The following is a 12676-nucleotide window of genomic DNA, read 5'->3' as shown; positions in this document are numbered from 1 at the left end:
CCATCACTTTCGTGAGCATAATTATTATTTAAAATTGAGGTTATATATAATTAAAAGATTTATTTGCCTTATAAATTTGCAACTTAATATTCCTGTCATTTTGCATCACAGTTTAAAAAAATGAATGCTATAGCCTTCACATCCAAGAACTTACGCTAAAATGATTATACCTGACAAATTCCGTACTTTTAAAATGCCTTCCCTTTATGTATCTGCATCAATTGGGTAAAAGAAATAAAATAAAAATTCAAATCATTGATTAAAAAAAAATAATATATTCATAACTTTTTCTTTGAAAATATTTAATTTTATTGCCACGTATCAATATTTAAGTTCTGAAAATTAAATCCAGAGACGAAAAATGAGGTAGAATCAAATCACTTCTATGAACTACGACCAATCCCGTTTCTGCTAGTCATCGGCTACTGATCATCGTCCTTCCCGTGGAAGATCGACTTTCGGCGGCAGAGTGTACGCTTGTTTTCCGTCAAACTACGAAGAGAACGGAAAACGAAGGCTATTAATTTTTAACAGGGAAACAAAATATATTTTTGATCGTGTATTGTGAAAGGAACTAAAGTGTTTCTTCATTTTATATTGTACGATGCCTATAGTAAAAATGTGCTTATTAAAATTAGTTTAGAATAATTTGGTTTTCAGGTCTTTTTAGTAGAAGAGGGGTTCGTCTCAAATATTTGTATCATAAAATTCACAAATTGCAGAATTTTAAATTGATGATTAAAAATTATTTTTATTTTTTGTTTTTCGTTGTATTTATTCATCTTAGAAATAAAAAAATGGGATTCGTCTGAGCTTTGTTATGAAAGTATATGAGCTTTGTTATATAAAATATTCGATACTCTATCAAAAAAAAGATAACTTGCTGACGTCTGTGGAATAATTTGTTCTTCATGCATTTGCATTAATGATTAAAGTTATCTATAGGTATAGTATTTTAAAAGTTATTAAATTTTTTTCCTCAAGATTTGGTATAGTTTTTAAGTTTGATATCAATCAACAAGAAGTAGCAAAAAACGGAAATTTATTGATGTTTAATAACAAAAAAAGGATATTTTCTAGAAAGTTGAAAAAAATTTAACATTTAAATTAAAAACTGATTCTAAATAAGATATTTAATTTTTCTTAGGTTTAAGATTTCCTTTACAAAATCTTTTCTAATGTTTTTTTTTTTTTTTAATCGCGGCCTTTATTGTAGCATTGCTTTAGAAAACCACGGCAATTTAGAAAACTAGCTGTTGTACTTTGTATATTCAATTATGAGGAATTTTGAATTATTTAGAAAAATATTTTAAATGCATTTTTTTTTTAGTTTTCCCTTCCAGCCTTTTAGAAATCATCTGAAAGTAAGACAGCAATGACCTTTGCAAAAAGGTCAAAAAATTTCCAAAAGTTGTTTGTTCATAGAATTTTTTTTTCCCGAAATTTAGAAGGCAGTTGATTTTATATATTCTTTTAAAAGCATTAACATTTTCCATGGTGGTATATTTTTTTTTAATCGACAATCAAGTTAGTAAATCGATATATTCTTGAAACGAAGTGCGCTAATGTGAATAAATAAATCTGTTATAAAATATTACATGTGAATTTGTAGGAAATACTTGAGATGCGATATTAGGGTTACCTGATGCCTGATAGGTTTATACGATATAATTTCTGAGTAAATCATTAACCCTTTGTACTTAGACAGGCCTAGTCTTGCCACTTGACATTCTGAAAAATGCGTAGTTTTACCATTTTTAATAGACAATATTTATAAAAGCAACATACAACAAAAGTTCATATTAATTTTTAGGTATAACAAATCATTAACTATACTTTATGCTTTGTAAGCCATAAAATGAATCTTTGATCTGATTTTGAATAAACATGGATTTTATCAATTTTTCGAGTGAATTAAAATCGATTGAAATCGTTAAATAATCGTAATTGGCAGAGCAATTCATAAATTAATAATAGGGGTAAATTATATTTAATATAATTTTAAAGAAGTTTTTTTTTTTATTTTATATTTTAAATTTTTTGAAATGATAGCAAAACTGTTGAGAATAAAAACCCCTTTTAGCGGATGTGAAAGAATCAAATTTTTGCATTTAAATTATAAAAATAATAATATGAAATTATTTTTTCCCAAATCCTAAATTTATGATATTGAATTTTAGGTTTAGAACTTATGCCTCCCATATCAAAAATTTATGAATGCTCTTGTGAAATTTGTTAATATTAATGTAGGTTTTATTCTGCTGTTAGATTTTACTTTTTATGCTATGACTTTATTTCTGGCAGAAAATTCCCTATAAATAAAATTAGGTTTAATTTTTTTTTTAAAGTTGGTTTCAGCGTATGATTTCATTTGTAGTTTTTCTACCTAAAGGTTCCCTAATTTAATTAATTTCAGTCGTCCTGAAAAATTATGAACACATTGAGTAAATTTCTCGTAAAACTGTTAGTGGCATATCAAAAGGGATACAAAATAAATACATCGAACACTAATGAGACTTTTACATTTCGTATAATCTCATTTTTCAAATCAGAAGAGGAATTTAACGTTAGAGGCGCTTAAAGCAGTTTTATGAAGTAAAAATGAAATTTTTAACGTTGAGTTTCAAAATCTGTATCAATTTTTCTCGTATATTTATAAATACAATAAACAAAAACTATAAAATTAAGAACAATTTAACCAGATATTCTTAAGCAACAAAATCATTGTTATCGCATGTTCATATGATCATGCTTTTTTTTTCTGATCTGTATTGTTTTGTTGAAAAATTGATTTTTTTTTCTTTCTTCTTTTCTAAAGTGTCCTTTTTTACAATACACATTTGTGAAAAATTTCTTATAGAAACATTACAAGAATTGTATCTTTTTTTTCTTCTTCTGTTCTGTTTTGTTTTTTTCATTATATTGTTTATTATAAACACATTCCATTATTTAGAAATTTCACAAAGTTTTCAAATTCGTTATTCTTTCCGCATTAATGTTCAAAATTAACTTCATTTTCATTTTTACTCTACAAACAAACCTTTTTGATTTAAAAAAAAATTTAAAAAATGCGAATAAATAAATAGCTTTTAAATACTTTCCCTCAATACACGCACCAAGATCACAAGGCAAAACATTCTCCAGAAGTTAAAAAAATCTTAATTATTTTGAATAAGGTAGGTACCTACCTCCGAAAATCCCGATCCACGTGCTAGTGTTTCGAAACCGGGGTGTAGTCCGCGAAGAACCAATCACCATCTCGCAAACGATCCCTACCCTCTCGCATCTACTCATCTGGCATCAGCCCTCCACTCTGAAATGGTGCGCGGAGCCTCCTCTAGATGGCGCCCTCAACCCCTTTTTCCGCGTAACATTTTCTCCTCTCTCTCTCTTTAGAAAACTGAAGTCCTCTATTGAAAATCCTCCCTTTAAGTTGTGAATCGGCATTTGTGTGCGCGAACTATTGTGAGCGACTGTGGCTGAAACGACTTCTAAAGTAGGCCTAAACTGTCTGCCTACAAAAGGCCGAATGCCAGCCTCCTAATAAACACACACACACTGAATAGAAAGGCTTTTTAGAGAGAGAGCTATACAAGAAAGTCTTTCACATTCTCTGCAATAAAAGAGAATCTGTTGCTACTTGCTTTTATATAATACTTACTACTGTAGAAACATCTCTCTTTTCTCGTGATTGTAACAAGTTGGAAAATCACACACGCGCTTTTGTTGCATTATTGAAAATGAGGAAGGCACGGGACATTTGTTTGCAAATAGTTCACATTATGGGATGGAGCTTGAGACTGGGTGTTAGCATTTAAAAAAGGAACAGTTTGAGGGCCCTTTTGTGGTCGATTTTTTTTTTCTTCGAGTAGTATTTGCAGAAAATTTTATTTCATTGAAGATGTTGAATCGAGTTTTTTGTATGAATGGTAGAAAGTTTTACGTGAGGAAAGACTTGTGCCAGTTTTCTTTGAGTTTTCAATATAACCTGTTGCATTTCACTGTTTGAGCCACCGCTTTTATATAGTTAGCCCCTTATACCGTAATGACGAGTCATTGTATAGAAATTTTTATATTTAAATTTCTCATTAGGTAGCAACTAATTTAAGAGACAAAAATCTCGGACATTCTTTCTCTTTCCGTTTTTACATAGATAGTAAAAATAAATGTCCAAAATAAACGGTAACATCTAATAAAGATAATACATTATGTCTTTGGCATCTAATAGAAATAATTATAAAGATAAATAAATTCACCGTTTTAGGGGTTTTAATGCTTATTTATTTACACATATAAAAACGTTCTAATAAAAATTGGCCTCTGATAAAAATAATAAGAAATACAAATAAATTCACAGTTCTTGGATTTTTAATGCCTATTTATTTACAGCTCAAAGTTTTAATAAAAATTGGCATCTGATAACAATAATAATAAATACAAATAAATTCACAGTTTTAGGGTTTATAATGTCCATTTTTTCTACAGCGAATAGTTTTTAGAAAAGCTACCACATTTCCATCTGCTTTAACTTCGAATTTATTGACAAATATTCGATTTTTTTCATAATGCATCGTTAGTATTAGTGTTTAAAAGAATAAACACACAGATAATTATATTGCAGTATAGGAAAAGTTGAATAGAATCTTAGCAAGCATTTAAAATATTTATTTAAATATAAATTTATATTAATGGTTTGCTAATTCGAATTTTTAATATCCAGAACCATTTCGGATTATGAAATTAGTGGATCATTCAGAAATTTATTCTAGTTTTAGTATCTTAAAACGATGTAGCAACGCTATTGTTCACAATTTTGTTTTAAAAAAATTTGCGTGGTCATCAACTAACAACACCTATTTTTCGTTCGGCATTCGTTAGATTATTTGCTCCTTTAAAAATGTTCGATTTCTTCCAGTGCAGTTCGTCGTAATATCTTCTATGCTTATATTATACAGAATATGAAGCTTGGTGATCATATAATTGTTACTCTTTTCATAGAAAAATCTCTCATTATATTTTAGTGAAATATTTTTCTTTGACTTGAGTTCCTCAACTATTTGTTATTTTGTATTCGTGTCTTAAATACAGCGCGTTGAATTTTAGAGCTACTTACAGTATGCTTACTTGACTCTAAAATCTAAGCAATCAAGTTAGTTTTTGTGAAATTTTTTTAAAAAATTAGTTTTATAAAACTATTATTTTATAAGTCAGATAGTCATTTGGTATTTGCGTTTGCGTATTAGATGTGACAATGTCATTATGCATTAGTCCAATTTAGTTTGTGAAAATATCGTTTGTAAGCCATCATAGCTCAGTGGTTAGAGCACTGGTCTCGTAAACCAGGGGTCGTGAGTTCAAATCTCACTGGTGGCTAAATTTGAAAAGCCTAATTATCACTACATATTTTTATATGGTAACTGAAAATTTTATAAAGCTATCTATATCTTTAAAATCACAGTATCAAAAATAAATTATTTAAGAACCATTTATTCAGCAGACATTGTTTATGATGATTTCACGCATAATTGTAATATAAATCTTCAAAATTTTCGATAGAAATTTCATCATTAAATCCATTATTCATTTGCCAAGTTATTTGTCTGGGGGAAAAAAAAGTTTTTATAGCAAATTTCGAAAAACATTTCCAAGTAAATAAGTAGCATTTTACCGTTCGTGTAAAATAAAAATAATTTTTTAATAGATTAAAATTTTATTTATTGAATTTTATTCGAAGAATGCTTTTAAAATTTGAAACAATAAACATATATTATAAGAAAATTTAGATTATCAGATTGAATTTTTAAGGGCGTGTTCAAAATTATCCATGTGAAGTAAATAATCTTTTGAAATCGTTATTTTTATGAAAACATGATGTACAAAATTTATACTAATACTACGTTACAATTTTTTTTTTTCAGTTTTAAATAGTGTCTCTTTTGAATTTTGGAAGTAAATTTTGCAACTTTACAATTTAAAACTGCCAGAATTGTACTTGAAAAAATTTCCATTTGTACTGTAAGTTTTAAGTCAAATTTGGTAACGCTTTTGTTAAAGCTTTGCTTATTTTTTGTCTAATATCTCCGATAAATTAACTGATTTCTTTTTTTTTAACTCCTCAATTATATTAAAAACAAACAAACATAGGAATTAACTTATAGCTTTTTGATTTTAAACTATTTTTTCGTGATAATTTTTTGACTTAGAATGCTTAAATTGATTTAATGAATTATTTAAATGTTAGGAGAAAACACATTCTTATATTTCTACTAATATTTAGTTAAAAGAATTAAAAAAAAAAAAAAAACTTTAGTCGTTTTTTAATTTTAGGTCTGTAATAGTAAAAATAGTCATTGTAAAAATAGAATTATTATTTTGATAGTGACTTGCAGCTATAAATGTTCCATGAACCTCAAAAAAACTTCTAAGTGTCAAAAATGAATGATTTATTTTTTCATTTTTTATATATTAAACTCTGCAGTGAATTTTTATGCGATGGTAAATTAAAAATTTTAATAGTATTTAAAAATATTTGCAGCTCAAATTAGATTAATTAAAACACTTTTTGTCGTATTAGTAGTACAAAAATTTAGACGCATGAAATATTTTTCTTGTTAATTATGTTTTAAAATAACAGAAAAATCAATTTCGGATGTTCTTTGTAAGAGTATCTACTAACGCTTTTTCTGCTTTTTTTCTCTTAATTCATTTCCTAAATTTACAGAAACTGCCATCTTTTTGAAAGCAAAAGTGCATAATGATTTTCCTCGTTAAAATAATTATAATAATAATAATAATAAAAAGTAACGGGAAACTCCCTCTTTCACCTGTATGATTTTTCACGAAAAAAATTCGAAAACAAACAAATTAATAAAATTAGAAAAACTGTACAATCGCGAAAAATTGTTCCATAATACCCCCACTACTCGACACCGAAAGAAATTTTTCAATCATGTAAAAAGCTAAGAACGGGAGCGGTATGGGGGAAGGGAGGAATCCGAACGACCCGAATGGGGGGAAAAAATTGCGAGGAAGGAACGAGCAGTCCCTTCTCGCTACGTCCGCATCAGGTTTTGAGGTCACGCCTCCGACCTGCTACGTAACGTGACGTCAGCTGCCCTCCTCGAATCACATCGCCCTGTGAGGCTGGCGTTAATAGGCCCGCCTCTACGTGTCTACGTCAATCAATAGCAGCCGAGACCAGTGTAGACTCACTTGTTCTTAGAGAAAGCAGGCAGTACAGAGCGAGGTTTGAATTGCGTGCGGTCCTCGCTCTTCGGTGACCGAGTTTGTTGTGTTTACTATCGAAGATTACCGCGTGGTACAAGCGACCGGATGCCCGCCCCGCCTGGATTTTAGACTGGGACTTGTTCGGTTTTGACTTTCGAACTTAACAGAGTGACTCTTTGCCTAGATATCAACAAATTCGTTCAGCGATTTGTGCCTGGGTCCTGCGGTTCGATTTTTTCAACAACGGATCCCAGCCCCACCATTCGGCCAAGTAGTGCCTGTAATTGCCAGCAGTGCTTACATTCGCACTCGCTGGACCAGCAAGCGACCGCTGCTAGCCCGCTGGCCGCTGTCATGGATAGAGAGTACGGTTACCACTTCGGCGTCCCGCACTCCGGCGGGCTGGACCCGACCGAGCTGAAGGTTGGAGGGGGTGGCGGAATGATACCCCAGCACCATGCCCACACGACGCACTCCCAGCACCACCACATGACCAGCAATCACCACTCGCCCACCTCGATGAACAACAATCACACTCAGGGCCACCAGGGGTCCATGACCCTGACCAGCAACGGCAATACTGGTGGCGGCGGCAACAACACCAGTGCCGGCAGCAACAAGAAAGACACCGAGAGGGTGAAGAGACCCATGAATGCTTTCATGGTCTGGTCAAGGGGTCAGCGGCGCAAGATGGCGCAGGACAACCCAAAGATGCACAATTCCGAAATCAGCAAGCGCCTGGGCGCTGAGTGGAAGTTACTTTCGGAAGCCGAGAAGCGACCTTTCATTGACGAGGCGAAGCGACTGAGGGCGGTTCACATGAAGGAACACCCCGATTATAAGTACCGGCCACGAAGAAAGACCAAAACCCTGCTGAAAAAGGATAAATATCCCATGGGTACCGGTATTCTGCCGACAGACTCCAGGGCGGCTACCACTGCTGTACCGCAGGTCAGAAGCGAGATGTACCAGATGAACGGATACATGCCCAATGGGTATCCGAGCATGATGCACGAGGCGGCTCATGCAGCTTACTCTCAGCATGCGGCCAGCTACACTAGCCAGATGTCCGGCAGCGGATTTTACTCCCGCTATGACATGAGCGGCATGCACAGCCCGATGACCACTGTTCCGTCTTCAGTGTCAGTGCCCTACATGAACGGCGGATCAAACTACACAATGCCGATGACATCGTATTCGTCCATGCAATCAATGGGAAGCTCCATCAAGCCAGAGCCCAGCTCCAGTGGCACAAGCAGCCCCAGCTCGATGCCGCCAGTGGCACTGTCACAGCCCCGGCGTAGTCACTCGGGATCGGAAATGCAGAACCTTCAGTTGAGGGACATGATTTCGGTGTACCTGCCCGGCGATGCCAACGATCCAAACCTACAGAATCGCCTCCAGATGCAATCTCATTACTCCGGGGTCGAATCTCTGGGATCAGGAACGATGCCCCTCTCTCATATGTGATGCTGGGACTCTGCGAGTGATTGTGACTCGAAATTGTGACTCAAAACAAATCATCTGTGACGCACAGAACGTGAGAAATTTCGAAGCCACACACACACATCGAGGCACGTAAGTAGCCTTAACAAAAATTTCTCTTCTAAAGATAACAGCTTGTTGTTAAGTGAATGAAGTATGTAATAAAACAAAAAAAAATTGCAGAAAACCTGCATAAAGGGCAGTGGTTTCTGTCCGCCCCCCAACAGACAAAATTTAGGTGTAGATAGTATCTAGCCTCAAACTAAACAAAACAAAATTTATTCTTTTGTAAAAGCTTTAATATCTCTGCAATCAAGGACTAATATGAAAAAGAAACCAAAAACAAATTGCTTTTAGATGAATTTTTTAAAGTAAAATTGAACCAGAAAGCAAATATCTTGGATAATTTTTTTGATTTGATGATTTTAGAATATCCCAATGTGAAAACATTGATTAATTTCATTTAATCCAGTTAATCATATCCAAATTTGATATATAATATGTGTATGAACTTTTAAAAAGTATTCAGTTTTTGATTTTGATTTTTATTATGAAAAGTGTGCATATTGAAATTTCTTTTATAGATCTTGCAGTATTTACTTTGCAATAATTTCTTTTAATTGAAAGCCAAAAAATGGAAAATTCGCAACAGTACATCTACAAGAACTGTGTTAAGGCTGTTTTTGTCAATTGTGTATTATATAAAACTGGATGGCCAGTGAATTATTGTGTACATACAGTGTTGAGAGAAGAACACCATTTTCCTGCACTTACATGTGATTCCCCATTTTTCTAAAAATGACGTTTCTGCAAAATAGGGGTAATTTGGAAATATAATTGAGAAAAGTGTGCTTGTTTTAAACTATACTTAAAAAGAGTATATTACTTAAGAAATACTGTGAAAAGTATTATTTACAATTTCATATATGAGTGTACTATGTCAAGTATTAATAATTCAAAATTTGCGATAATTTTAATCCTTTCTGAATTATCGCTAGAGCATATAAAATTATTGCTCGAAGTCCAAGGCATTTAATTTTTAAAGTGCCCATTTAAACTGTCATTTTTGCCTATTAAGTGCAAATTTTAAAAAAATATTTCTAAAGTTTTTTTTTTAATTATTATTATTGTTAAATTCGTTTTTTGAGTTGAGTATTATAATTTTTTATGTTGAGAAAAGTAATTCTTATCATGTCGGAATCTTAACTTTTATATTTTTAGAATTGTTTTTGTGTATTTTCTAAAAGCTTTTTTTGCAAATAAGATGAATTTTTTTTTTTATAAAGATGATCAAAATTTCAGCATTTATTGGATTTAAATCGCGACTTAAACATTAAAGTTCAAGGAAGAACCACCACTGTTCTTAACTGGCTTTTTTCTTACGCATTTTGTTTAAAAGTGGTTTTATGCATTTTATAACTAGAACCTACTTCCTGTTCGATTTTAAAATGCAAATGAAATTTTTGTTTCCATGAGATTTGATTCATTGGATTTAAATCACGGAAAACATGATTCAAGCATAAAGAGCCACTACTTTTCTGAACTGGCTTTTTTCTTACGCATTCTGTTTAAAAGTGATTTTATGCATTTTAAAACTAGAACTCACCCCCTGTTCGGTTTTAAAATGCAATTGAAATTTTTATCTCTATGAGATTTGATCATCCAAATTTTGATGAATCATTTTAATGTGACCTCTTTTCAAAGTTTTTATCAGTTTATAATATGAACAAAATAAATTAATTTAATTATATATAAAAAAAATTATTGCTGTAAACATTTAAAGAATTGTTAAATAAGTTGCTAATATTTTTTTTATGAAAATTTAATATTTGGAGATTAGATATTATTAAAAATTTATATTACGGTGTAGTGGCAATATTGAAATATTTTTATTATCAAACGCGCTAGAATAAGACTAATAGTGGTACAATTCCAGGTTAGCCTTATTTTGCAGGTGCGTATAACTTATGATGTTTTTTGTTTAATTTTGTACATATTTCCAAACGCAGAAAAGTGTTATGTTTGAAAAAAAGAGTACATTTGTAAATGATTTCACACAAAAAAAAAAACTGTTTTTTGTTGCGGTTCATATGTAAATACTGCCATTCATAAAAAAGGAAACTGTTTTATGCGTGGTTTGTTCATCTTTTGTAAATATTGCCGCGCAAGAAAAAAACTATGTTTGGATTCATCTTGCAAAAAAAGCACATTTTCAACAGATTCATTTAGTAGTCAACATATTGAATTATAATAATAAAAAAAATCCAGCAGTAATATTATGGTTTTTTTTCCTTCTTGTGTTCGAGGTCCTTACTAATTTTTTTTTTCTATTTTATTATTATATAAATTATTTATTTGTTTTTTAGAAAATGTTTTTAATCCCTGAAAATATCACAAAACAGATACTGAGATCAAAGAAAATGTCAGTCTAACATTATAAACCATATTTGTATTTTAGTAAATGTTTTTCAGCTCTGAAAATATATCATTAAATAAAACAGTTAAGGTTACTGAAAATTACAAAATATTTGTTAATATGGATTTCAGAAACATATGAAAAAAATTCCAGGTTCAAATTTTTACTTTTTGATTTATAATTTAAATTTGTGATAATAAAATAGTTTGGATAAATTTATGAAAAATATTATATGAATTTTAAAATTTTTTTCTTACAAGATTATTAATGTCATAGACATGTTATTCAATGTAATGAAAATTTCGACCTTTTTACCCCAAATTCTTAAAGGATAATACATATCAAAAATTATATATAATTTATTAAATAAAAAAGTCAAATGAAATCCAAAATGTTAATTCATAAATGAAATAATATAAATATAATCAGTTTCATTATAAGTTCTATCAAAATAGCACTATATCTCTTTATTAGAAAATTCCCATATTAAATAAATATTAATTATCGATCATATTAGGTAACTGTATTCGAAAAGATGTTTAATATACATAATTCACAGAAACTGTTGTTTTAAGAATATTTTTAGTAGTTTCCATGTTAAACAGTGAATAACTTTTCTGTTAAAAAGTGAGCAATGAAATTAAAAATGCTTTACACTTCTGCATATACATCAAAAGATATTACAATTTATAATTAAATCTAGAAAATGATAATTAACTATAGGAATTATTTGAGCACATTAAAAAATACTTTATATTTTGTAGAATTTTACTAATAGAAAGACTTAAAAAAAGATGCTAAATGGAAAAGTAAAGAAAACTACATATTTACAAGAAGAACAAAAGTCCAACAAGTGTAGAGTTGTGGTAGTGTAATATGCTGATTCGAAGTATTGAACAGTTAATAAATCGTAGCTTGAAGTTTTCAAAACTTTAGATGGCCATTATGAAAGTGAAAATTCATATGCATATAAATTTATAATTAAAAAAAATCTGTAATGTAACAACTACGGGAAATGGCAGATATTTTAGTTAGAGTTTTTTTATTCAATTTTTAATGTTATCTTTTAATGTAAAAGATAATCGTGTTTTTAAGATTAATTGCAGTATATTTTTAAATTTACGTTTAAAAATGTCTTACAAAAAAAAAAGCTATTGGTCTTGAGATAGAAAGTTGATTACTCATTAAATCAGCATTTAAATAAAAACAAAATAATATTGAGAACTTTATCTGACGTTAGAAAAAGATTCAGCAAAATAATTTTTTTCTGTAGGTAAAAAAAAAGAACAATTTTTCTTCGTCTTTAGAAAAAATACCAACACGAAGTTATAAGCGAATATGCTAAAATAAAAAATTTAATTATAAATAGATTACAAACTATTATATGTCAAACTAATATACCACAATATAAATTTTAATTTTCTTTGAGTTGACCTTTATCAATCTAGTTTGATTTGATAGGGCACTTATAATAGGAACGTTGCAAAAACTTCATTGAAATCTTTTAATCTGGAAAATTAGTTTCGAAATTTTACTAAGAAATGCTGC

At 30.5% G+C, this 12676-nt stretch overlaps 1 protein-coding gene and 1 non-coding gene across 2 annotated transcripts; both read left to right on the top strand.

The window, feature by feature from the left end:
- The first annotated feature begins 5300 nt into the window (after positions 1–5300).
- Trnat-cgu (transfer RNA threonine (anticodon CGU)) lies at positions 5301–5373 on the top strand. The gene has a single exon. It is a non-coding gene; the product is annotated as a tRNA-Thr (tRNA).
- A 1836-nt stretch (positions 5374–7209) lies between these two features.
- Positions 7210–10977, top strand: LOC129957575 (transcription factor Sox-2-like). The gene has a single exon (XM_056069939.1). The coding sequence runs from the start codon at positions 7582–7584 to the stop codon at positions 8695–8697; it is 1116 nt and encodes a 371-aa protein (XP_055925914.1). The 5' UTR covers positions 7210–7581; the 3' UTR covers positions 8698–10977.
- The last annotated feature ends 1699 nt before the right edge of the window (positions 10978–12676 follow it).

This window comes from Argiope bruennichi, chromosome 11 (genome assembly GCF_947563725.1).
Source record: "Argiope bruennichi chromosome 11, qqArgBrue1.1, whole genome shotgun sequence".
NCBI lineage: Eukaryota > Metazoa > Arthropoda > Arachnida > Araneae > Araneidae > Argiope > Argiope bruennichi.
Note: the sequence above shows the minus strand (reverse complement) of the source record. Positions and strands in the feature narration are given on the sequence as shown.